At 40.6% G+C, this 27,513-nt stretch overlaps 1 protein-coding gene across 1 annotated transcript in view; it reads right to left on the bottom strand.

Moving 5' to 3' along the window:
- Positions 1 to 27,433, bottom strand: part of LOC104962557 (neuroblastoma-amplified sequence-like) — a 76,312-nt gene extending 48,879 nt beyond the window's left edge. Inside the window, exons 1-13 of the mRNA XM_010791010.1 lie at positions 27,358 to 27,433; positions 27,134 to 27,262; positions 26,651 to 26,714; positions 25,965 to 26,158; positions 23,691 to 23,966; positions 18,746 to 18,871; positions 18,278 to 18,429; positions 17,987 to 18,124; positions 11,202 to 11,280; positions 8,439 to 8,543; positions 7,757 to 7,893; positions 2,841 to 2,924; positions 1,167 to 1,320 (exon numbers count right to left, since the gene is read on the bottom strand). Coding sequence (XP_010789312.1) covers positions 1,167 to 1,320; positions 2,841 to 2,924; positions 7,757 to 7,893; positions 8,439 to 8,543; positions 11,202 to 11,280; positions 17,987 to 18,124; positions 18,278 to 18,429; positions 18,746 to 18,871; positions 23,691 to 23,966; positions 25,965 to 26,158; positions 26,651 to 26,714; positions 27,134 to 27,247 — 1,623 coding nt within the window. The 5' untranslated portion in view covers positions 27,248 to 27,262; positions 27,358 to 27,433. The remainder of the gene's footprint in view (positions 1 to 1,166; positions 1,321 to 2,840; positions 2,925 to 7,756; positions 7,894 to 8,438; positions 8,544 to 11,201; positions 11,281 to 17,986; positions 18,125 to 18,277; positions 18,430 to 18,745; positions 18,872 to 23,690; positions 23,967 to 25,964; positions 26,159 to 26,650; positions 26,715 to 27,133; positions 27,263 to 27,357) is intronic.
- Between the last annotated feature and the right edge of the window lie 80 nt (positions 27,434 to 27,513).

Genomic DNA, 27,513 nt, shown 5'->3' with positions numbered 1-27,513 from the left:
ATGAGGGATGGGAGGAGGCTGCAAACGAGAGAGAAACAAATTAGATGAAAAAGTAAAGAGGGCAGGAGGGAGGGGGGAAATGAAACTCAGCAAATGGCAGCAGAGCCAATGTCTTTCTCTCTCTGTTGCGCCTATGCAAGTGTGAAAAAAAAGGAGATGTGTGAGAGTTTGGGATGCTCCCAAGATGCTCCTGGAGTAACGTGTGAGAGAGCAAGAGGAGATTCAAAGGGAACAAGGGAGAGAATGAAGGAGAGTGTGATTTCTAGGGATACAAAAATACTTCCTGTTACCGAGTCCTTCTTACTCTCTCTTTGAGTGGATGATGAAAGGCACGATTTCCTGGTCAGCTTCAAAATATGAGCAATGGACTCCCAAATTCTCATTCTCCATCCCTCCATTACACCAAGTGAAAGGGATGGAATGGAGAAATGAGGGGGAAAGATACGACTTCACCCTGGTTAGTCCTTTCACAGAGACAGAAGAGAGGGCTGTGACTTGATCCATCAGTTTGGAGGAGGTAAGGACGGGACATGTGGAAAGTGTGGGTGGAGAGAGGGGGCAGCTCCGGCGGTTACATCCCATTACTCCGCTAAACAAGTTCTATCAAGTCCTTTTTTTCAGTTACAGCTTGAGACCGCGGACGACAGAAGCTTTGGTTACTCTTCATTACAAGCCCATATGGCAGATACGATAATGCCTGTCAGATAGGATCAAAGTGACCTTGACTGATGGAGGTTGGCATCATCTCCCGTCACGTTTATAAGAGCAATGTGCAACGGCAATTATCTTTACAATTGCCAGATGTCTATTAATTAATGTTATGCTGCTGTCCAGTTAAAATAGTAGAAGGAACCTTAGCAGCTTTTAATCTACAGGAAGTCCCCTGCTTATAATAATTTTTTTTTTTTAAACAATGTACGCAAAACCAATTAAATAAAAAGCTTTTCCAACAGAGGAACATTTACCAACATTTTGTATGCTGTTGAACAAAATGTAAATATCATAAAGCAATTTTTTAACCACATACCTTATTTCGTGAATCTATCCAAAAAATCATCCTAAAACACCATGGACAAGCCCGGATGTACTAATGATAACTAATTTCCGGGTTTAGGACTCATTCCTGCACCACTCTATTGTTTTTTGCCATCATTAGATGTGGGTACCTGTCTGGAGCAGGAGTCGATGTCCATAGCTCGGGTTTGGTACCAGTCGGTCAGCAGCTCGATGGACGGTGTCGCCGTGCGGAACCTCAGCCTGTCTGTAGTCTCTTCGTACAGGAAACTGTCGTCATCAAACAAGTTCTGTTCCAGCATCGCTCTAAAAAGGAAAACATAGAGGGAGAGTGTGAATGTGTCAATTTACACACTTTAAAGTCTTTTTCCAGTATAAACATCAGCCCTTTTCATAAAAGTGTCAATAAAATGTGAAAAGAACTTGCACTATCAACTGAATTGCAGGACCATCAGATAGCCTCATGAAGGCTTAGTAACAGCATAAGTTTCAAAATCAACGAATGCATTATTGATCAGTACTAAATAAGAAGGTAGTGCTCAGAAAACTAAATGTATTTTTGAATTTATGAACGATTCAAAATCAACAGGGGCTGTAGAAACAGTGATTTCTCCCTCTTTCTTTGTCTCTCTTCTCTCTGTGGATTGCTATAATGGGGGGGATGGAATTAGCGCCAAAGGTTGTATTTAAAACCATAAAACACAAGCAGGCTGAGAAACCATATACTGTCTTTCTACCAATCTCCTACTCTCTTTTTCAGCACTACGGACAGCACCACATCTTCAACCTACTGTATATACACAACATACACCTTCAATCATTGGGCCAAAAAAAACAGTTTTTGTCAATCAGCTTGTGTTTGGCAAGACTTGAACAATCAAGACTATAAAAAAAATCTTATTCCAACACCTCACTAAATATTCTACAAACATAAATTGTCTGTCGGATATGGCTAATTGCTCTGTGCCATCGTGATTAATTTGAGTAGAAAATCAATTAAAAACACATTTTCAATGGCCAATATCTTTCATTATCATTAATGGGTACTGTGTTTTATTCTAACTCGGTCCCGTATTTACTCGCTGTAAATTGCTGCTTTAAATACATTTAGCATTTTCAAAATGAGCGTAATATATTCATAAAGTATTTTCTGTTTGCAGTAGCAACCACTGGGCTAGAGGTAGAGAGGACGCCAGCTGAGAGTGAGACTAACTCAGTGTTGATTTGGGTCTTCTCATGGGATTTTTCAAAAATAACAAACACATTTGATATCAACACCTTCATCCTTTCAGGCGGAGGGTAAGAGCAGTAAAAAATAAGAAAACATTAACAATAGAAAGACAAATAGGGAGAATGTGGATATAAAATGCAGAAAACAAGAAGTGTGGATGTCATAAACATTGTCTTACACATTGCTGCTGTCATAAAATCGCAGCTTCCACCCTGCAATCCCCAGCCAAACACACATAGCAAAATAGCCAACTGATATAATGACTCGACACCAAAGAGCACTAAAATTAGCTTGCTAAACGAAATTGTAAATGAAGCTGGCCTCCCTACTGCAGCAAGCAAATTGCGTAAATTGGCAGTGCTACAAGATTTGGTATTAGTTTGTTATGGTTCTGCTTCACATTTAGATAATAAGATGTCATGTTTTGTTTCACATAATGATGCCAGCACTAGAATCTGGCCTGTACAGAGCATGGATTTGAACAGTTGCGGGAATATTTGTTATCATGGGAGATTTTACTCTCACATCAGGTGATTTAAAGTATTGGTTTGTTGAAACCCTTGATGTGATGAGAAAGGAGATCTTCAGTGTTTACCTGCATTCCTCCACCTCGCACCAGTCCATCTCTCTGTGTCTTTCTTCGTCCCATGGAATCAAAGCCAACTCGTCTCCATCCGTGCTGAGTTTCAAAGACAAAGAGACCAATATGTTAAAAAGAAATAAAGGAAAAAACACTACAAGGCAGAGCATGACATAGAAAAAGTAAGGAGAAGAGATGTACTAAATTAGAGTAAAAGAGGTCAGTTTGTGGGAAAAGCATAATCAAAAGCTAATATCAAAACAAAGACCAATGACTAGCCAGGATTCAACAAAAAAAAGCACACCAGACCTAAAATGGCAGCTGATAAATCAGCAAAGACATTTACGGTCTCAAACTAAACATGGTCATAAACAACAGGAACATTCTGGTGAGAGGTAGCAGCATATGGGAAATGGAAACAGCGGCGCATAATAAGCAAAGAACGGGGGAGAGAAAAAACTAAAAAGCACAGCAATAAACTATTCAAAGAACTTCGGAAAAACAGTCGTGCCTCGGTTGTAAATAGCCGGGACATTTATTTTTCTAAACGCTGTGTCGGTGCTAAGCTTTACTCCTTCCTGGTCTCCTTGAGTGTGACAGGTCTGACAAAGATAAATAGGGAACACACGAGAAAAGAACCCAAAGTGAAGAATGACTCTGTAACCTCGAGTGTCAGTGCTGACAAGACTCAGACACTAACACCCACAAACACATGCACAGGCTCACAAACTGGGATACTGGGGTGCTCAGAAGCAGTTTTATATCTTATTTTAGGATTAATGCATTTTGCCCTGTTATCTATTTGTCTTTAGACAGAAAAATATGTATGTGGCTGTAAAACTCAAGGAGATAACGCGGGCTACAAATCATCTATAGCTTTGGTACAGTTAAAGGCCGAGTGCACTCGCGCTACTGCAGTTTTTTTTTAACACGGCCATAAATTCTACCCAATCACAAAATACATAAGATGTGTCCGAGTAGCGGATGTGATTTATGTCAACGCGCAAAAGAAGGAAAACTTCTACCAACGTTCCAGCACGAGTCCATCCATTCAGATTGGAGTTTTAACACCGAGAAGATAGAGATCGAGAAGTCTTCCCCTAAAAGTGAACTTCTTTCCCTTTTTCTTTCTGTCGTTCCCCATCTCCCTGCTCCTCTTTCCTCATTTAAGACAGGTTAGAGGGTGGAGAGTAAATATTGGTGTGAGAGCTCGGATATCGATGGGAGGAATTAATTATTCCGCGCCCGCTCCCCTAATCTACTTCATGTCAGCCTGAGAGAGGAGAGGGAAGAGAGGAGGCTGGGGGGAAATGGAGATGCAAGACAAACTTTGTGCTAGTTTATTTTTACTCCCACCAAGCTAACCCTTTGCGAGGTAGAAGTATTCAACAAAATATCACTCTTCTGTATTCTTCAACAGGTCCCATTGCAGACCTGATCGATGTACAACAGGAGAATATTTTCCCCTTTCAGTGTAGCACAAGATTTTTGTATATTGCAAGTGAGCTCCAAACAGATGGCGTGAGCTGACTCCTTCTGCTGCAGTGGAAGAGCGACGCGAGGAGCGGTTGGTGCTCACAGGCTGGGGGAAACAGGAAACTGCCCCACAGCGGCAGAGCCATGATGGATGCTCACTGCAGAGCCACAGCCACCTGACCTCCATACAAACTTAGACATGGCTAACAAAAGGGAGCCGTGTTGGCGGTGTGCGCTTAGGTATATCCGGGAGCCATAGGAATAATAATTTGTATACATTTATTTATTTTTTAACTCCAGGGGACATTGTATTCATGTGTTTCTTTAAAGGTCACCTATTATGCAAAATCCACTTGTTCATTTATTTTATACATCAACATGTGTAAAGAGATTCTGAACATTTCAGGAAAAAGGTTTCGCTCACTTTTTGTCCTGATCCATTTATATAAAAGCCTGTCTGAAAATTAGCTGATCAGATTTTGGCCACTTTATGATATCATAACGATTTTTTGGCTTGTGTAACCATTAGCCAATAACCAACCTAGGTAACCCCCCCCCCCCGAGTTAAAGGTATCAAAAAGGCAAAAGTGGATGGCAGGCTGCACTCATCAGTAAATCCAGTCACCTTTACTAGTGAACCTTAACGGGGTGNAAGTTTAAGTTCAGCCTCCCCTTTCCCCACCACAGCAGCCGAAAAGGCCACATTATTAACCCGAAAGTACACAAAAAGTACACTTCAGATGCTCAAGTTCCTTGACATGCTTCACGCTTTGAAATTTCACCGATATCTGTTACGGTTCTTTGACAAAACGTTCACATGTAAGAGGTTTATCTCTCATTCAGAACAATGCAAATGCTCTCCTCTCACTGATTACTGCACATAACCATGGAAACCTTTGATCTCTGGACACGTCGTTAGCTCAAATATGAACACCTGTGTCATGGAACACGATGATGTCATAACTCCAACTGACATGCTCAGAGCATCAGACTTCAGATAATGGTTAATGCTCCTACCCTCAACAGCTCTACATCAATTATGGGGTGTCATCATATGCCGTTACCATGGAAACGCATCCCTCGCCATAAAAGACGATGTCGCTATAACTCCTATGAAAATGTTCAAAAAGTGCTCAAACTTCACATGTGTGCTAACAGTCCAGCCGTGAAGACATCTACGGGACAGTTTTGAGATATCTTCAAATGCTGTTGCCATGGCAACACAATGCTCGCCATGAAACACGGTTTTCTCATAACTTCAGTGAAAATGCTCCAAACGGCCCAAAACTTCACAGGTTTGGTAACGATACCCCAGTGTTCATGTCACTTCATCATTTCAATCTAAATTCTTCACTTTATTCTTACACATTACATTTCAGCATAGCAGTTTAGCGTCAGCGTTTCAGCATAAAGCATTCCCACTAGCAATTTCTTCAGGAATTGCATTCTCTAGTTTTAAATGTGTTTTCCTTATTATTGTTTTATAACTTATTGCTGCTAAAGGTCCATTTGCGCTTTTGTATTTTGCATATTTCCATATGATGGGTTGTGTGTTTTGTATGTACTTTTCCTGTCCTTGGAGAAGCCAAAGACACATTTCCATTTAAGTGGAAAATAAAATCAGTCTACTCTAATCTAAAAATGAAATTGAAGTGAACAATCAATAGAAAAGAACATGTAAAAATGCACCCAAACTGAGAAACTCATTCCTTTTTTATACTTTCATTCGTTCTTAATTCTTTTTTTCTACAACAATTCACTCTCCGAACATAGAAGCAGCAGTGTAAAAATACATCCATTGACTTTGGGGACAGGCGCCCTCTCGGATGTCTGCAAATTAACATTTACACCTCTCTGGAACGCAGTCGTCGAACGCCTACCTACATTTCAAATTTAAAAGCACCCAAATCTGGAATTACACCTCCGTTGAAGCTTGCACTCGGAGGTCTTTCTCACTTCTTCTTCCTTTTCTTTGTTCTCACTCTCACACAGCGGGAACTTTTCTTACATTACACATGTGTACCCACAGAGCTTAAGGGCATTTGCAAACACGGCAATGGCATAAAAGGAGCAACACTTAATTGCCTCGTCTAAATTTACACGCAAACAAAATTGAACACTTTAAAAGGATACAACACTTGGGGAGTGCAGTGGGTGCACTGATTTTGTTCTAGTTCTCACCTCTGCTTTGGGATTGGAGGAGCGCTGAAGGGGGAGAGGATGTGTGACAAAGAGATGATGGAGGAGTGTTTTGGAGAGGAAGAAGTCATTACTCACCCCGTTAAGGTTCACTAGTAAAGGTGACTGGATTTACTGATGAGTGCAGCCTGCCATCCACTTTTGNACTCAGAAACCTCATTCCAACTTTAAAATGTTACACATCTTTCTGACATTTTAATATCTCTAAAAGTAAGAATCAGATTTAAAAGTTGTGTTACACGAATAATGTCAGAAAGATGTGTAACATTTTAAAGTTGGAATGAGGTTTCTGAGTGAAAGTATGAAGGAGCAGTTAGCAGTTGAAGAAGGAGCAGTTAGCAGTTGAAGTTGCATGAAGATTGTTGAAGTCTGAAGAGTTTCTCCATTGACTTCCATGATAAAAAATGTGATGTATTATGGGATGTATCTCTGGAATTATGAAAGTTATGAATGATAAAAGTAATAGCCATCGATTCCCGACCGAGCTGAACGTTTTGATGTTTTGAACGGAGTTTCTGTGATGTAGGAGAAGAAGAGGCGCAAAATAACCCGGCGGAATAATAAAGAATTTTGTGCGTAGCATAACAGATAGTTGGAATGCTGTGTCAGCATTCCCACTAAATAATAGCAGCACTCATGATTCAATGTTTGTGTGTGTTGACATAACTGTTGTGGACAGATATTTATTTGAAAACATCAGTGGTGACAGTACACAGCCTTGTGGTACCCCAATATATAAAACAAGCTCATCTGAGTAGACCTCCGTCCTTAAAACATTCTGAGGGTGCTGCTGAATCCCATGTTTTCCGACTTGGCAGCTAAGAAACCAACACAGTTGTTTAATTTCACAGTTAGTGAGTTTTGTTTTGTGTGACTGGCACTTCAGATACCCAAATGTATGGGCACAAGCACTGAAAAGTTGAGCTTTACATGATATGTCCCCTTCAATGGATTTATTTTGTGCTACAGTGTAGTGTAAATTACGTAAAAATCGGATTAAAATGGTTTATGTTTCTTAGGAATTTGAACATAAATAATCACCCTCCTGTCAGTATAAATACACAGGGTGCAATTTGAATAACATATTCTTTCCATGTTTCCTCCACAGGACTCAAATGAAATAGCACCTATTTCAACATGAAGACAGGAAGGCAGCAGCTTACATTTATTTTTGAGCCTATTATGTCAGGACAAAAACAATCATTTCCCGTTTTAAGAACATTTAACAAATGCGGGTGTGCATATGTATTACTAACCGGGCTTCAGGCAACAGGGTGGTGTACTCGTGCGGGGAGGTGGTTTCTGGGAAGTTGTGCAGGATAGCTAATCGATGCTGGAGGAGTTCGGCTCCGTGATAAGTGAACAGGATGTCCAGAGCCTGCACATTACTCTCCTGCAGGTAAACAAATACATGACAATAAATGAATACATACTCAAAGGAAAAGCACAAACTTTATGGCAGTCAGAAACTAAGCCGCTATTCTAACACAATATATAAGAGGGGAAATGGCTCCAAAACACTTAGAAATAATCAAAGAAATAAACACAGGAGCCAGTATACTAAATAAACCTAGACAAAACAAATGCAGGCCGGCAATAAATCTTACCTTGAAGAAGGTTATAGTTACGTGTAATTATACTGCATTTGTTTCGTGAGTGTGTACCACATGAATGCAAAACATAAATCTACAACAGCTGCAGACAGATGTACTACTCACTGAGAGTACATGGTGCTCCTTTTACTATAGCTGCATGTGAATTATGTGGTTTTTTTTGTAGATAGTTAAAATATACCTTCTGAGTTTCAAATGTTGGAAATACAAACAAATGACGCATTTCTGCATTTTACACACAAAGAGAGTAAAGACATCAAATTGTTTTTTCTATTTTGTGAGAAAAAGTTTGATAACTAGAAAAAAAACAAGAGCCTTATTTTACCCTGGCGTAGTTTCTTGCTGACAAAACGATATTTTGACTGCGGAACTTCTTGAAGAACTCAGCATCATATTTCTGCTCCGCTGCGTGAGGTCCGCCAAGTATCTCCTGAAGAGTGTAAAGCATGAGAGAGAAAGAAAAAGAGACGAGAGGAATTAGAATTGGGGAATGCAACGGTGGTTCATAAAACAAGACATTTGTGAATCAGAGGGTTATCTTTACAGAGAAAATAGTGCGAGTAGAAAGTCAAACGAAGATGAGACGACCAAAAAAGAGCGAGCAGAGGATGCGACGGCAGATGAACGCACAAAGACAAAGTCAACAGAGATGCTATTTAACTTCTTAGCATGCAGCTGTTGTGTCCTTTTAGTCGAAACCATCAGAGGAAAGTACGAAAGTGTGTGAGTGCACACGCCTGTGTCAGGAGGGAACATTTGTTGTCCTGGCCTTTGGCTCAAAAGGATTTATGCATGTCTGTGTGTATAAAATATCTGTAGCATCCTCTATGCCAGGGTGTGTGTGTGTGTGTGTGTGTGTGTGTGTGTGTGTGTGTGTGTGTGTGTGTGTGTGTGTGTGTGTGTGTGTGTGTGTGTGTGTGTGTGTGTGTGTGTGTGTGTGTGTGTGTGTGTGTGTGAGACTGCGTGTCTGATGGATGGCCCTTTGAATGGCCCGTATACAGACAGAGCCAGCCAAAGTCAGGATGATAAAAACCCTAATATCATATTCATAGACAGCCAGAGAAAATGGATTGGGGCAAAAGGAATCTGACGAGGGCTGCAGTTACCATGACAATGTCCGAAATAAAAACGAGAGACGTCACTCTGTCTGAGCTGAATATGAAGCAGGCATCTCCTCTCCTGCATGGGAGAAAGTGCGTCCCTTTGATGAAAAGGGCGTGTGTGTTAACATTATTCATCGTAAATCTGAAATCCAGAGTGCAAGTGTCAAAGTCCCACTTTAAGCATGTAGCTATGTATGCTGCACGTATGCTTATCTAGGCCTATTAATGTTAGAGTGGAACCATATTTCCTTATGTCAAATTTAATTCCCATCTAGTGAGTTACCAAACCTTCATTCTTTTAATTATACACTTCACATGCCTCTCACGTAACTATCTGCTCCAACTTTTCAATATTTCTAAAGAGATTACTGGGGTTAAGAGAGAGTATCAATAAAAGGCAGATGAGAAAAGCCTCTGTGCTTTGGGGGGATTCGATATGAAAGGAAGAAAAAAAAGAAGAAAATGTTCAGTTGCCGCTTGGAAAACAACTAAGTAATGAAGAATATTTTCAATAAAAACGTAGTGTGTCTCTTATGCAAACATGTAAATAAACACATCATATAATCCTTTAGTGACGCTTACATTTAGAATTATCTGAATAGTGGTTAGCAGTACAAATACTTCTTCCCATGTAGTTTCACAAAGGGAAGCCTAACTTGTGTATGCTTGATTTTCTATCATACAATAGTCTGGAAAATGTCCATTCATACTACTTTGAGACCACCACTCAACACACGATTAGAAGGAGTTTCAATAATAATGGACATTACTGACTGTTCAATATGTATATAATGTATATGAATGCAGAATCTGCATGCAATGGGACAACATTTTGGAAACTTTCTTTTTGCACTGCAGTCTGAGAAGTATTGACCAATCGTCTTTGAGAGGGCTTTGAATGCAAGCGGGTAAGCTGACTGTGTGAATAGAAAAAGAGGCATTGACCGGCTAATGTCCAACAAAAATGTGTGTTTTTTTTTTTTTTTTTTAAATCAGACTGTAAACAATCAGAGGTGGACAGAAGAAAAAGTCTTGACCTGGATATTCGCTGAGTACACCGGAAACCTTGAAAATGGTAGCCGTTTGCCCCAGAGGATAGTCACATATCTGGTGTGTTCTGAATTGATTCAATCATTGTATTTCTATAACAATTCATCATTTCCAGACCAAGAAGGAGCGGGCTCTCATAGGGCAGGACTATCTTGTCTCGTCATACCGTGTTTACACAAGAGGCATCTCAGCTGCGTTTTAATCTCACACCTATCTGACAGAATAGATATGCTTTCATTTCAATTACAGCTGTCTACACAGGCTACAACAACTGTTACTCTTCCTGTATAACCATGACCTACAACGTGTTGTTAGGCTTGAAATCTATTTCCTCACATGCTACAGATGTACAGGTGTAGTTGAGGCTCAGCCGATCCAGTGTAGACAGGATGGTACATTACATTAACAGCAACACTAGCAGACATCTACAATCGTAAATTGAATGGTTTATTTTTTTGTAAATGTATGGTTTTATAATTATATTTTTTTATATAGATCTGCTAGAGCACAAGGCGTTGTTTAACCAATTAAAAAAATTAATTGGATAAGCATTTTTCACTAGATAATGAAAAGTCACAGATAAACAATTGATTGAGACTTTTATCTCATTCCTTTCCTATTTTGTCTAGTGTGTTTTTTTATCTTATTTTCCATTTATTACAGCATTCTATCCCTGTTTTAATGTTTATTCTGCCTATTTACCCTAATTGTAAAGCAGTTGTATTTCTAATATGAAGGCTGCTATGATTATTTTCACTGTTAATTAAATCAGAACATGAATCCCTAATTAAATTATTTGTTAGTTGCAGCATTAATTGGGGCTTTTTAACTCTGCTTTTCAATGTGATATTTCAGTATAATTTCAGGTTGTGTAATAACTAAGTCCTATGTGATCCAGAAATAAATAAAGTGATTAGAGATAAAACAAATGTTACCTCGTATGTTTCGAGCCGGTCCAGATAGGAGAGTAGTTTCAGTCGGCTCCGACACAGCTCCTTCTGCTCCAGAGTCAGCCTAACAAAGCAAATGTTAACACTTTAATCAACAGTATGCTGACACAATCTCAACACTTCATAATTAAAATGTTAAATCCCGACTTAAATAATAAAATTGCAAGATCTGGAAAGTGCTTCAAACTTCAACCCTGACCCACACACGTCACTAATGCACACACTCTAGCTTTAAATGAACTGTAAATTGACCCTATACAGGCGACCCGCAGGGACCTATATAACAATGCTGTGGACTGGTGACTACAATACCACACAGTGCCCTCTAGACCTAATCATTTTCTAAGGGCCACAAATCAACTCCTTATGACCACAAGAGCCCTTTGGTTGTTATGTATGGGACGCTAGTTGTCAATGAGGTGAGTGATTGCCCTGCGAGAATCAAATCCATTTTCAATGTCATTTAATCACAACCATAAATAAATTGGATGACCACGAACACCAAGGCACAAGGCTATATAGGATCTATATACAATTCAATCACCCGAGGTATGCCCAGGGGAAAGGACCCACGAGGCCGAGTACGACAGTTCACACGGTAAGATAAAAAAAATAAACACCACATATTCACACACCTCCAAGAATATTCCACAAGGAAACAACCTGACCATGTGGAGCAGTGCCGAAAGCTCCCTGGAAAAAAAGCTTGGCCTGGATCAACCGCAGTGTGACCACAGGAGAGCTGACCCCTCCACCGCCGTCTTAATCCCTAATCCCTCATTACAGAGTGCGCTATCAGGCCTTATCAGGGTTCCTACACAGACTAACAGAGATTAACACTGGCTCAACACACTCTCTGGCACATCAAAGAGGGGCAGCTTAGCACTCGAACCAGTGGTAATTATTGCTTTGCTCTGCCTCTTCAGAGAAAAAAAACTAGGAGATGGAGCAAGGAGAGGGGAGAGAAGGAGCAGATATGAGAGGAGATGTTAGAAAGCTATTTTAACCTGTCTGTTCTTCTCTCGGGTTTCACATGATGACTCAATCCAACATAAAGTGACTTCAGAAGCAAAAAACAAGGTGACAGGCTGTCCTTCTGTCAAGGTTTGATAAAACACTTAATTTACTACATAAAGGTTTATTAATCTAAATGTAAAACCTGTAAATGTGTGTTTATAACCTTGTGGGCCACAGAGCTAATGTATGCATTATAAGCTAAATTGTAAGTACTGTGGAGAGAGACAAAGGACAGGATACAATATTTGAATTTCAGCATGTGCATCACTAGTGCAAAGACTTTAAATGAAAGTCGACGTAGTGACCGTTGCGTCCCCCATTGATTTGAGGAGTGCGTTTTTTGAAGCCCTGAGTTTGGCAATTTGGCATTTTGGCTGTGGCAATGTCTGTTCCTTGGAACCAGAAGTGACACAAGGGTGGAGCAAAGTATAACCTAACCAACAGCTCAAACAGACATGTTTTACAAATTCAAATAAGCCTTTACAAACTGAAATCACACTGTGAAAGGGTTTGTATTGTAATATGAAAAATCAGACCATGCCGCAGTAGCAAACTGTCTATCAAAATCAATCAATCAATTTGACTCTAAATGGGACCACAACTATTCATTGAAGATTGTGATGTATTGTAAATACTTGTAAGTAGCAATTTAGACCATAAACTAATGAGGAAAATGTTAACTGAGGTAATAAATCAAGTGAGAAGTATCCGGGTTATTTCATAGGCCTCTATACAATCAGACGCCTTTTAACAAATGTCACCCCCTGCTGGAAATGTTCATTTAAGGTTCTTCCGCATTCGCTCATATTTGTGTAATTGTTCGGTACGTTGGTTTGTGCCTATATCATTACATGTCATTCTAATACAAATTACGGAATCAATAACAGCAATTCATGAAGACATCTTAATTTTTTTTTCTCTGAAGTGCCCATTAAAGAGAAACGCCATCACGGCATTGTGGAAATGCCGGCAGCAGGTCAGAGTTGGCTGAATTTAGTAAAGGTCCATGGCTTTTGCTTCTCAATAGCTAATCTTACTTACAATTTCACAGCTGTACAAGATAAACAGCGTGTAGACTGTTACACATACAAATGGGCAACTTGGCAGTACACCAAAAGGGTAACAGAGAGCCTGCGCCTTTACAAAAGGGTTATATTAGTTCCCTGAATTGCCTTTACATAAACAGTGACTCAAGGGGAAACCGGGGGGTAAAGTGGGCCATGAGCGAAAACTAAAAAAGCGACACATCTGAATGGAGATTGAAGAATGTGAGGTTTAAGATGTAATGTGCCCGACTTTAACTGCACTTTAGGCCGTTACCCATCATTGCACACGCTGTCTAATGTAAAGAGACTGAACCCTGATTGCCTCAAGGTGTGTGTGTTTTGGTGAGCGTGCGTGTGTGTGTGTGTGTGTGTGTGTGTGTGTCTTATATTTCAAAGCCATCAGGACTTCAGGTTATTACAATTAGATGGCATCACACCTCCATCTCTGTACTAACACCCTGAATATGACCGTACTGGGCAGAGATTGAACCGCATAAACAGGACAACGCAGTCGCTTTCATGTACACACACACCGAAAGGCGGTGTGTGATAAAAGCGATTATCACACAGTGCGAAGGGGATAAAATTGGACTGCATAAACAGGCAAAAACACTTCTGCACATGTCTTCACATGCGCTTAGATGCATCAGTAAAGCACACCCACACACACTGCTACTGCTGGAGCAAATGTGAAAATGAAACTTCTGATTGAGTTCTGAATTTGATCAGATAACAACATAAACACCTTGCAGCAGACCACACACACACACACACACACACACACACACACACACACACACACACACTCTCTCTTACACACACACACACACACACACACACACACACACACACACACACACACACACACACACACACACACACACACACACACACACACACACACACACACACACACACACACACACACACACACACACACACACACACACACACACACACACACACCTTGCTGTTGTATGCAGAAAGTCAGAGCAGCAGATATAACGGCCCTCGGCACATTCTGAATTATACTTTATGCACACAGACTGATGAGAAGAAGAGAAAAAATAAAACTGTCTGCTTGAAGCCCAAAACAGTTTTAAAAACAGACTGGAGCATGACAGTTAAGAATATGAAGCAATAACAGAGTCCTGAGGAAGTCTGTATTTCATGTGACAATACATTTCAGGGTGACTGAATACAGTGCAAGAAGAGCACAGTGCCTATAAGGGTAAAGCTGGTAGTAACAAGAAAGGATGGAGAAGGAGATCATTTTTATTAATTTATTAACAAAATGTGTGTTTGCTTAAAGGGGATTAACATTGTCATTGAGATGGTTTGACTATGAATATTGAAAATGTGGCAAGAACTGTCAATAGCTACCTTTAAGAGTGACTACTGCCATTTGGCTAAACTATTTAATTATATGATATGATTGTGTATGATTATAGGTGCTATGTCATAAGTCAGCATCAACAATACACAACTAAGATTGACTAACTTTTTTTTTTCTGGAACTGAAATCTTAATTCCTTTTTTAGGTTTTGTAGAAATAGTTATTGGATTTAAAAGGTTTTAAAACTGGCCCAATTATGCTTTTTGGTCTTTCCCTTCCCTGTAATGTTATATAAGATTGTGTGGATGTGAATGGTCTGCAAAGGCTAGAATTCCAATCACAACAGAGCCAACCAATCAGAGCAGACTGGGTCCTCACTTCATCTTACATTATTACATTACACATAAAGAATGATCACCAATCCAGTCACTTCGATGCAGTAGTGTTTTTATAACACTGCTATTGGATCGTTAGCCAAACTCAAAGCCTAGGTACCATTATCAGGACGGAAAAAGTCTGATCAGTGAATCCCTATTCTCTAGCACACACATAAACGCACACAGACACAGACAGCCACCTAACACGCAGAGGGACGAAAGCTGCACTTACTGTCACAGTCAATAGTTAAATACAGCCCTTATCTACGCACAGGATCATCACACACAAAAGCACATACAGAGCAGCTGTGATCGATACTAAGCCATTTCTGTAATGGTGGTGTAGTTAAAAAGAAATTAAGAGAATTATTACCTGTCTCAGACCTTGGCTGCAGGCCTAAAGGCAACATGGGCAGATCATTTAGTGAGGGGCTTTGCTTCACCCATATTCACACACATTTACATGTATATATACACAAATATTTTGGGCACAGGTGTAAGAGCAGCCTGGCAAACACTATAACAAATTCACTTAAGATTGAATGTAATGTTTTGCATTAATATTTTTTAATGCTATGGATTTTCTAACTCCCTCTTTTATCTTTTTTTTATCTTCCATCTCCTCTTTTTCAGCCAGAGACTACAGGTCCGCAATAAAGCTAAATAGTTGTATTACCCAATGAGCCAAACAGATAGAAAATCAAAAGGGACAAAATAAATTTAACAGTGAGCTGAGGCGGAGATATTAAATTATGTTTCTGCTCCTCCTCATTCAGATGCAGACCGGAGGCTCACTGGTTAAGCATCTGAGGTGAAGAGAACAAAAGAGACAGCTCAATATAGCTACTGAAGCTAGAAATCCTTGTAACACAGTATAGGTATGCCGTTTTAAAAAGGGGCATAATTCATTTCAGAGCATTTTCTTGGGGTTACATCTGGTCTTTTCAACAGATGTGTTTAACATGTGTTAGACCTGATATTAAACTTAAGAGTCTTTCATGATACATGGGTATGTGTATGTGTGTGTGTGTGTGTGTGTATGAGAGGTGATTAGTTAACACTAAAGGGTTTTTCATTAGTCTTTCCCTGGGCACTCAACAACAAAGGCATAAATTACCTCCAGCAGATTACCCACTAATCTCCACCAATGTGCTCTCCCTCTTGCTCCCTCATCCTCATTAATGTCCCTGCCTTTATGATCCCCGCTCTCCGGTGTGCGACCTAATCAAACAATCAGTGTTAAATTTGGCAGCCCCCTCTGCCATTCCCTTATTGTTTCCTCGTCTGCACCTTAAATACCGTCACCACAATCTCTCCTTTCCCACAAATGGCAGTGGAAGTCGCTGCCCCTGTTATTATATTTCATACTTTGAATAATAATGACTTAATTTAGGCTCTAGCTACTAGGCGACACACACAGGCCAGCGGCAGGTTTTCCTTAGTGAGATTTCAACACCCACCTAACACCTGCTACCGAGAGCTGGAAGCTGTTGTTGAATTCTGGTGATGCAGACTTTAAAAATGAAAAAAATATTACAAATACCCTCCAACAGTAAAGTGACAACACTAAGAGTGTACTGTAAAGCAAAGAAATAGGCACTGTGTAGCCGTTTCAAGGCACAGCAAGCTAGCATTTAGATGTTTAGAAAATAAAAAATGCACCATCTTAGTTAAGACTGTAAGCATGCTAACATGTGCTAGTTATGTTTTTGTTAATGTGGTCATTAACAAAAACATTGAATGAATTTCAAACTGATGATGACCACAGTTAAAAGGCTAGGGGATCCAAAATATACCAAATCAGTATCTGGAAACCATGAATCTTCTCTCCTGAATTCATGGTAATCATTCCCTAGTTCAGACATTTTACCATTAGCCAAAAATGTCAACAATACTTGTTGAAATAGAGAAAAAGTAATGGGATTACTAAAGTCAACATCTGGTAAGCATGATTATCGGCACAATATTTGGGGCCAATCCATCAAAATAAATGTTGACCTACTTCACTTAAAGGTAGGGTAGGTAAGAATGGAGAAACCAGCTCGAGTGCGCTAGAATTTGAAAGTACGCAGCCGAAAAAAATCTGCCCCATCCTTCAGACTTCCTTACAGAGCCCCTCCTCCAACACACACGGACGCGCACATGACCAATGAGGGCACGAGATAAGTTTGTGCACAAATGGAATGCTGACAGGCAGGTAGGCCATCCAGTTATTTTAGCCGGGCCGGCTCAGATGATTGGTCGTGCTTTTTACAGCGCCACGGCTTCCACAGATGATACATTTTTGTATGTATTTATTGTCAAAGCACTTAAGATATTCATTGCTATCGGGATGTTAAGAGCATTCCATGGAATATAACAAAAAGTGTTTCTGAAGTGAATTTCCTACCCCACCTTTAACAATGATACAAATAAAATTGTCCTGCTGGTGGAGCTGAATACAAATTCAGAGTCACATGTCATGGCAATCAATTTTATAGTTGTCAAGATTTTTCTTTTGGAACCACAAATGCACACCTCATGGTGATGCTAGGGTTGAAGTCAGGGGAATAGGACAGTTATTAATGATCGGTTAATCATGGATGTCTGAACATAATGTCATGTCAATATACCCAATAGTTGTCGATACATTTCAGTCTGGACCAAAGTAGTGAACCGACCAACAAATCAATAATCCAGCAGACCAACAAATCGATTCCTAAACCCATGCTTAAAAAAAAAGAAAAGAGGGCGATACTTTCAAGTCAAGAGTTTACGTATGAAATAATGGCTTGAGTAATTTTGCACAAGGACACTTCAGCCGTGCAGTTGCTTGCCAACCAAGCTTGGGTCCTCCAGCTGAAGTATCTGTAAGCACTACCCAGCCACTGTGATTGTGTTCAAATGCTCCTGTCTCTGTAAATTCAAAAACTTTGGCAACATTTCTGCCTGCTGCGACTTTCTGTCTTGTTCTGCTGTCTGACTGCATAACCGACAGTGTGTCTGTCTGTGTACCTGCTGAAGTCGACCTTGGCCAACAGCTCTAGTCTCTTCTTGTTCTCCCGCTCCTTCTTCATCTCCAGCTCCTCGTCTCCTGACAAGATGTCTTCGTACGGGAGGTCGTCGAGGTCAACGTCGCCTGGCATGATAAACCTGTGAGAATGCAAGGAAATGACACATACTGTGGCTAGAGGGTAAATACGGAGAAACAAAATGAGGCATGCTGAACGAGCCACAGGTTGATAGGAGGGAAGGAGGAACAAAAGTCGATTTACATTCTTTCTATTTATGTGTTTTTTTCCTTACCTGCCCCCATCTTCCCTGTTTCCTATGGCGATGAGGGCCTCGAGGTCGGTTCCCTTCAGGCCGTATTGAAGCAGCTCTTTGGTTGCGTCAACATTCTCTGGTACTCGCTCCACACACTCGTGCAGCACCCATGAGCGCTTGCAGATCTTGCTCTGAGGGTGGGATTTTGGGAATGAGTTCAGAAGAAATGATGGGATGAAATGAGAAACAGAATTAGGAGGGAGAGGTGTGAAATTCTGCAGCAAATTGGTAAAAATGATGCGTGAAATAGAGTAAAGGGACTTAAGCGTGTGCTGTAACCCTACTCACCTACACACACATACTGTATATTGAATACCAGAAGTCTAATATGCTTTGATAGACACCAACAATCTGACACAATTCTTCTCTCTCATCCATTCTTTTCTCCTCCTTTCCTAATTTCCGGATATATATATATATATCTCTCTTATTTCTCTTATCTCTCACCAGATAATCTTGTATTGAGGCGATGCTGACGGTACTCTTCCTCCACTGTCTCTGGTACACCAGGTCAGAATCCAGGTTATACGCTTGAGCAAGAGACAGGGCTTCACCGTATTCCTCATTGTCAATCTGCGGGATAAACAAAAATGCAAACAACAACATAACATTAGGAAGACAAGATCAATATACATGGATGTTATCTTCACAGATAGCAGGGAACGTATATGATCACAAAAGACGAGCAAATGGACATTTATTAGGAAGTGAGTCACTGTGAAATGAAGGAAACTGTCTGATAAGAAGGTTGTTGGGGGCAGAAAATCTAATTAAGAAACATCATTTATTTATTGTTAAGGTTCATTACTAAACAAATATTGCTAAGATAAAAGAAGGGCCGATCAGTTTCATGCATTTCGGAATCTGTGAGGTACCTTTTATGCTTTATATCCATTTATCAACCTAAGAGACTGATTCAAGCATGTCCCTGAAGAGAATTAAACGAATGAAATGATTTAAAGGAACTACAACCACATGGTGTATATAAAGAAATATTAGAGAGGAGAAAGTCCTTGGCCTGATTTCCCATCAGGCTGAAGGACAAAGAAGCTAAGGTTTTGAATAAATGTGTTGAAAAGCTATGGCACTCCCGAAGTCCTGAGTACGCACACTGAATACTCAAAGACTGAATAGGAGCGCTCTAACACGCAGATTTCAATCTGTGTAGCGAAGTGACACACACTGGATGGGGCTGCTACGTAGGGATAAGGAGAATGGCTGAAGGCGAATTGAATATTTGGGGATATTTGGGAAATAAAATCAGAAACCCAAAAAGAGGAATCAAGAGCAAGGCATTGGGACTTATTACCACACAGTGAGTATTGCCATATGTGTTGCAGGTATTTGGTCATCAAGCAAAGTATTGGCTAAAAAAGTAAAAGTAGAAAAAACGGACTAAAGCCTTATTATACCATAGCCTTATTTATTTATTATGCAAATAGTATAACCCGTGTATTTTACTTAAATGTATTAACATTATCCCACCAATATGATTTCAAGGCTTTGTCTAGAAACATCATTTTACAAATATTATACCACTTTACATCATTTATTCTTCATGTAATGAATATTAATATATCATTAAGGCGCCCACTTATGTTTTCGTAGCAAGAGTAGCTTCCTAAATTTGCACCAAAAAAGCTGTCACAACCTTTATTTATTATTCATAACCTCCATAATTCTATAACCAGGGAAAGCAGTAAAAATGTGCCAAAACTAAAAATTGTAAAAAGCAAATGATCACGCTATATCAAGAGATGCCTATTCCCATGGGACAAATATTATCACATGACCTTTGTGTTACGGTATGAATATGTACTTGGCAAATTAAGAGTATGACAGACGACCTCCACTATTATTACAAACTACAGGTCCCCAGGTAGTACTGGTCCTGCACTAATAAGACGTTGGATGGAGCACATGAGAAAGAGAAGTGTACAATCATTACGTGTTTGATAGCATTTAATGTGGTAAAACACCACTGTACCGTAGAACATGCTCACAAAGTCTCCAGCATAGCGTTTATTTGTCTTTGGAAGCAGTAGAAGTAGTGCTGCTGACATCATTATTATTATTTTCAAATTGCCTAAATAGATGTTGACATATAATAATACTAAAAGAGGTTTTGAATCACATCAATGTCTCACACACTGATTTGATCCAACAAAAGCACTTTCATGAAGACCTGCTGTATGTGTGTGATGGCACATGTGTGCCAGCGTTCTGACTGACACACATCGGCTGAGTATCCATCTTTTTCTGTGTGTAGGAGTAGAAAGCAACACATTAGCCAGACTGCGGTTCCTTGAGGGCAATAAGAACCCCACACAGTTAAACCTCACGTAGGAGGACATCAAAAACAGCTTCCTTCTCTCTCCGGATTCGGCTAATAAAAATGTTAGGAGCTCTGCCAGTATGCTCCTCACGCAGGCAGGGTTACGCCACCGAACGCCTCATCAAACCGCTGAAACACATGAATAGGCTGACTTGAGGAAAGACTTGAGGTCTCACTGCAAAACCTCTGGTGAACCTCGGAGATCAGGTCATTCCGCTTTCCGTGTGCGAGCGAGTGCGAAAATGTCAAGCTGTTCAAACATAACTAGCAAAATGCAGGCCTTGACACACACAAGATAGACATACTAATATGCATGCACACACATGCAAACCATACACACTTTCATTCACTCACACGCCTACAATTGGATACTTGTGAATAAAATATTCCAACAGGAGCGCAGCAGCTGCGGTTAGTCCCGCGGATACCAAGTGGTACAAAGAGATAATAATGATATATTACCGTGTAACTCTCCACTGTTAGAATTGATGGCGATGACTAATGGCATCTAATGATGATGACAATGATGAATAAGGAAGTAGATGATGGGTCATAAAAATGACTGATGAACCATGGTAAAACTTTGGACCATTGAGAGCTGATGGTGTGTTTTATGATGGAGCATGTTGTTGTATTTGCTGCAATTTGTAGCGAGCCGCAACAACAACCATATTTCCAATGCGGCAATTAGCATCTCTGAGAGGCCCTTGGGAGTGGAAAGAATTGCCTTAAAAGCAGACTGAACATCTTGCTTGTTTTTTCATTTCTCCTCAACAACACTCTGGCGTGGGTCCAACAAAACAATTGCACTTCAGTGAGCTGGCACAGGATTTATTTAGTCAGAAACCAATTTTGTAGATCAGCCTGTTATAATTCAGTCAGTGACCAAACAGATTCATATGACGTCCTTCAGTTGCTGCTAAATTAAGCGGCAAAAAGAAAATGAAGACTTTCATGGGAAATGTGATATCCACCATTGAAGAGAATTGATGACTGATGTTAAAGCGTGATTGCCGGCATTACAGTGAGGCACATGAGACCCATGTATCACTTTGCATATGATAAAGGCCTTACATAAGGGGTTGGTGTAATTAGGAATGGAGTGTCTTTGAAATATTAAATAGGTAATTCCTTTGCCCAAATGAATTTACAACACTGTGTGAGGCAGAGAACTGCACGTCAGCTCTGGAATAGCTGTTTAGATTGCTAAGCTAAACGAGCATTTAAATCCAACCATGAAGGCAGAAGCAGTGAAGGAAAGCTTTTCTTGTAAATAAATAACCAAAAAGAATCATAACTCATAAAACCCTAAATCCTACTGGGTTTGTTCACACTTGGACCTGAACTGTCAAATAAAAAGCACATTTCCAGCCACGATGTGGGAGAATTTCATTAAATATGAATGCTGCGATGTGACTTCTCCTCAGAGTCACTATCCATTCAAAACCTCAAAGACAAACGCCAGCCGCTCTGTCACTCTGTAATTGGGCGCAGTGTGCATGTAGCCGTGCTAACATTTGCTAATGAGCACTAAGCACGAAGTACAGCTAAGGCTGATGGGAACATCATTAGTCATGTAGGGTCACTAGTCATTTACAGAACGTATTGGAGAAAGTGAAGATTTGCCCTGATGATTGAAGTGATTACAATTCATACTAAATATCATGAAAATCCATCAAACAGTCATTTAGACATTTTATAAACAAAGAAGGTCAACCTCTTAGATTCACCCTCATGTTTGTCCAAAATACCATGAAATTGGTGGATCATTTTAGACTTTTTTGGACAAATTCTCAACACGATCACAAGATTACATATTACAAACCTTTCCCCTCTTGACACAGACCTGATTATAGTTTTTTGACATTGTGGGCCTGAACGTGCTGCTTCTGTTTAACCTCTCATTATGACTGAATGGCTTTTCATTTCTCAATTTCACTTCCTATTACCGAGTGCCTTGTGTTAACGATGGTCTTCCATTCAGAACACTTTGATACACACGCATGCAATCTTGAACAACCCTGTATAAAGTCAGTTTAACATCAAGTGACGAAAGGGCGTAGCGGGGTCATTGTTGCAGGTGGTCTTGTTATTGCAAAATAAAAAGAACTGAAAGAAAATAAAACTCCAGCAAAATATACCGAAAATAAGGGAATTCATCTGATAGTCATTGACTTATTTCAGTCTGGACCAAAGCAATTAACCCTTCGACCAACCTCCCTTCCTAGAACCTTGAAGTAAAGTTCCTGGATCATGGTTATCCTCAAAATGGTGAGACTATTTTTACAGAAAGCTTTGCGATGGACTATCCATAAAGAGGTCTCATTATTCTTTCTTTATCTGATCCAGCCCATTCAAAATGTGCTCTTTCAAATGAAAAGTGGGACAAAATGGATTCAGGCTCAGGTGAAAGTCTTAAAATTCAAAAGGAGGACACAAATGAAGTCATCTGCATTCTTCTTACGGACTTAGTTCTGATACTGCCATCAAAAAGTACAGTAACTCTTTGCTGTAAAGCACTTTTTGGAGCCAAAGTCATTGGCGGGCAGGGAAAATTGTGGCCGACCCCTCCCACCCTGGACAGACAGTTTACCCTGCCCCCCTCTGGCAGGAGACTGCGCTCCATCAGGACCAAAACCTCTCGCCACCCGAACAACATTTTGTTCTTTTTAGTCTTTTTTTAATACTGTGAGTCATGTTCATGCTCAACTCGACTGCTTTTTGCACATTTTTGCAAACATGTCTGCACAGCCCTCCACTTTATAATATAATACACTGTAGTTTGCCATATATAGTCATTGTCCTAAGTGTTTTTGTTTGTTAGCTTTTAAGGTTATTTGTATAGTTACATTTGGTGTAAACACTTGTCTTTAGCTTCCTTATTAATGCTATTCTTAAATTACAAGAAGACTTTTTATTTATTTATTTTTTTACTTTGCAACCTATTTTTAGATTGTTTATGTTCGCACCACCAGATATCAAAGCAAATTCCTTGTATGTGTAAACCTACCTGGAATAAACTTGATTCTGATTCTACTTGTAGATTTTCCGTCCTACCTTCCTCTGGTACAGTTCCTCTGGTGTTGTCGACCTCAGACTGACCAGACGGTAGTTTTTCATCACGGTGCGGGGACGTTTTCGAGGTGGCGCAAACCTCTCCATCTCCGTCACGTAGTACAGGCCCTGCTTGACGTAGCCAAAGTAGCGGGCTTTAGCTGAGGACTCTTCATCTGAATCAGAGTCTCCGCCATCATCCCCCTCCTCATCGTCACTGGCCCCGCCGCTCAGGTTGCTCTCCAGGCGGCCGCGCTTCTGAGCCAGCTTCACCTCACACTGCAGAGCATTAAGTAAATAAAATAGAATGGAGGTCAATTGAGGGATCACATAGTTGAGAAGTAGTGAAGCGGAACCATTCAAAAATGATGGTGCACAAGAGAGTTGAGGAACAAGAGTAATGCATAGTGATAACTTTGAATTATACTCCACACACACGCATCTGATGTGGCAATAAAGCAGCAGTTGTTTCTTTACATAAAAATACATCTGCCTTGTTGGCCCAAATCATAAAGTGAGGTCTGCAAAACAAAAACAACGGCCATTTCCAAAGATTGAACGTATCAGATGTACAGCTTTCGCCCGGAATGACTAGTGGGGGACACTTCTTTGCTGAAAAATGAAGCATGGGTGTGTGTGTGTGTGTGTGAGGGAAACTGCTGAAGCAATTGGAAACAGGACTCAGAGAGACATGAGGAGAGCTGGAACTTTGATGGAAAACACTGACGGTTTATTTGGCGCTTCAGCCGGAGAATTCACAAGACATGTCATGAGCCACGAGTTGACCACAGGTTGAGATGCCAAACCAATTCGGAAGATCTCTACCACAGACCCATGTATTTAGCTAGTTCTGAGAGAATAATCAACATTGTGCATAACAAGATAGAATCATAACACCTCTATCAGCTGACGCCAACAGGCAGGAACAGGGAGACAAAGTACTGAGAGCACAGCAGCCAAGGTTACAGGTGCCTGTGCTCAGTGAGGTCAGTATAAACTGATAAACTGGGTCAAAGTTATGGGCCTTGGAAAATATTTCCCCAACAGGGTGTAATGCAGCATTGTTTACATCATAATCTGGCTAACTTAATTATTTAACTCCATCAAGCTGGATCAGCAAGCTGTCAAAAGCACAAACAAGATTCTAATCCAAAGCTAAGCACAATACTTCTTCTAATGTGTCCTGTCCCGGGAGATAGTACTTGCCAATTGTTTTTATCCCTACGCTGCAGCAAGACATCATATTTTGTAGTGGTGCCCCTATGGGTTTTTATGCTCACTATAGAAAATGCTATCCTCGAGCAGAGGGCCTCCCAGCCAGGGTTTATGAAACATTTAGCACCTGTAAAGCTTTAAGTGCCTTACTCAATGAGGAGCTGAGGCAGCTTCCATAGTGCTGCACTAATACATTACTCATCACGCGCAGGAAGATGCACGTGTAATCATCGTAAACACACAAGGTCACATATTCTACATTATCACATCTGCGAGGCGGCACACAATACAAGCCCCGTGCTCAAGGTAATTTCAACACGCATAAAACCCTCAGCTTTAGATACAGCTACGCCGGCACCCATCCCCCCCCCCTCTCCATACTGAAGCAGGCTGATGAAACCGTTCCAAAAAGTTGGCAGCTGGCTGGTAAAAAAAAAATCTCTCTCTCTATGCAATCAGAGAAAAAGAAGAAAAAAGGGAGGACTGAAGTAAACGTGGAATGGCTGTGATAACAGGGGCTTTGTGGGGGAATAAAGAACGAGGGATTCCTGTCTCATCATTATATACTTCAACAACTTTACACATATTCTGTTACCATACAGTAGGCTGTATTTGTAAAGGCTTTTACACAATGACTATAAAAACCATAGTCAGATATAAATATTCAATATAGTCATTGGTGACAGTGATTCACATCAGCTGGCAGTACAAATTCATAAATCATCTATTTTCACAAAGAAACATTGTGCCGAAAATGATTTTTTCTTTAATATGTTTATAAATGAAACAAAATAACTGACATCCCAATAATATACCGGTCCAGGGTTTGCATTTTTTTGCCTAGTGCATGCTGGGTTAGTGTTGAGAACATTTTAAATGGAATGAAAAGAGGATATATTGTATTGTATAAAAGGCCTTTAAAAGCCCTGAAGGCCAAGGTCTATGATGTATGATGCTAAAAGATGGTTTTACGCTAACATGAGTCCCACATGCCATTCATTAACGTGCAAACCCCTTAAATGTTACTTAACCATACATGCAAACCGCTCTCTGAACACGTACCTCCAGGCTGAGGAAGCCCACTTCGTGTGCCGCCGTGACTCGAGGCGAGGGCTCGAACCACTCGCAGGATTTCCCCAGGAGGTTGCGCAGCGTCCTGACTGAGGACACGGTGACGGAGCCAGAGCAGCGAGCCAGAATCAGCACCACGTCGCTCCACCAGCTCACATCCTCCAGCGGGTAGTACTGCTCCTTATCTAGGACAGGAAACATACGTTTTACAAATGTGCATATTCACCAGAGAAATGTGGTGGAACTTGTATTTGACATTGTTTTGTCCACTTTTAGGATTCTATTTTGTTATCACATTAACATTTTAGAATTGGCTTCCTTCACTGAGACATATTTACACATGTGGGCAAATTCATCACTTGTCATCCATGAGATGAAGACTCGCACAGATTATTGCTTACACAAGCTGTCACTGCTGTCATTACAACTGGCCCAAAACTGTCAAAAAAAAAGGGACTGTAAATCTGCCTAAAGAGGCGTACGCACACACAGCACAGACACACACTCACAAGCTTGGACACTTTGAAGGAGGAAAATATTTTCTGGCCTTGGATGTGTGTCTAAATAACTGTATAATTCAGAGAATAGTGCATGTCAAAGATCATTACACTGTATCCACAGTGCGCTGCTGTGTCAGCAACAAAGTCGGCTCTCTTTAGCCCTTCAGGCCAAAGTACCTTTTATTTTCTTCCTTCTCTCCAGCGATGTCTTCCACTCTGGGTTGATCTCGTCAAATCCTGGCTGCGGGCAGGACCGAAGGATGGTGGGACCAAAGAGGAAAAGAGGAAAAGAAGAAGAAGAAGGATAAGGAGGAGGAGGTGGGGGTGAAATTAATCTTCTAACCCTGTTTACACGTGAAGCACGCACATGCAACAGCTCTGCAGGCTCAGACCAGGCGATAAAGAGGAACACACACATACATCAGCAATACATGCAAATAGAGGTTGTGTCTAAGCTACCTCACTTAATATCTAATGGGCGTGCACACAATCCCTCTCTACCCACTCAGACTTGGGCCAGAGAGAGATTACATTAATACGTTCAGTCGAGCATCTAATGCGCAAAATAATGCCAGCACAGGACTGCAATGCTCACAGGTTTAGTCAGAAAAAGCATGCATACATTCTCACCACACACAGATAAACAGCTTAGAGGTTTACCTGTTGATCTTGGCTCCATGTGGCCCTCTGTTTGAGGGAGGGGACGTCCCACAGAGAGAGGCGACCCGAGAAGTGGATGACAGCGAGCAGGGCGCCGTCGGGGCTTAGGCTCATGCGGAAAACACCATCCTGGACAGACAAAATAGGCACACAGACAAATTTTGGGAGAAATTCTTCCTATTAAATAATTGACGATACTGAAAAAAAAAAAGAGGGATGGGTACCTTTTCATCTCCTTGTCTGGCAAAGAATCTGAAACTGGGGATCTTGAAGAAACCTCTCTTCTGATTCTAATAGACGCAGATAAGAAATTACAATAATTAGTGACTGTGTGTGTGTGTGTGTGTGTGTGTGTGTGTGTGTGTGTGTTTGTGTGTGTG

This window comes from Notothenia coriiceps, unplaced genomic scaffold, assembly GCF_000735185.1.
Source record: "Notothenia coriiceps isolate Sejong01 unplaced genomic scaffold, NC01 NC01_scaffold00034936, whole genome shotgun sequence".
Lineage (NCBI taxonomy): Eukaryota > Metazoa > Chordata > Actinopteri > Perciformes > Nototheniidae > Notothenia > Notothenia coriiceps.
This window is presented reverse-complemented; position numbering and strand designations above follow the sequence as displayed.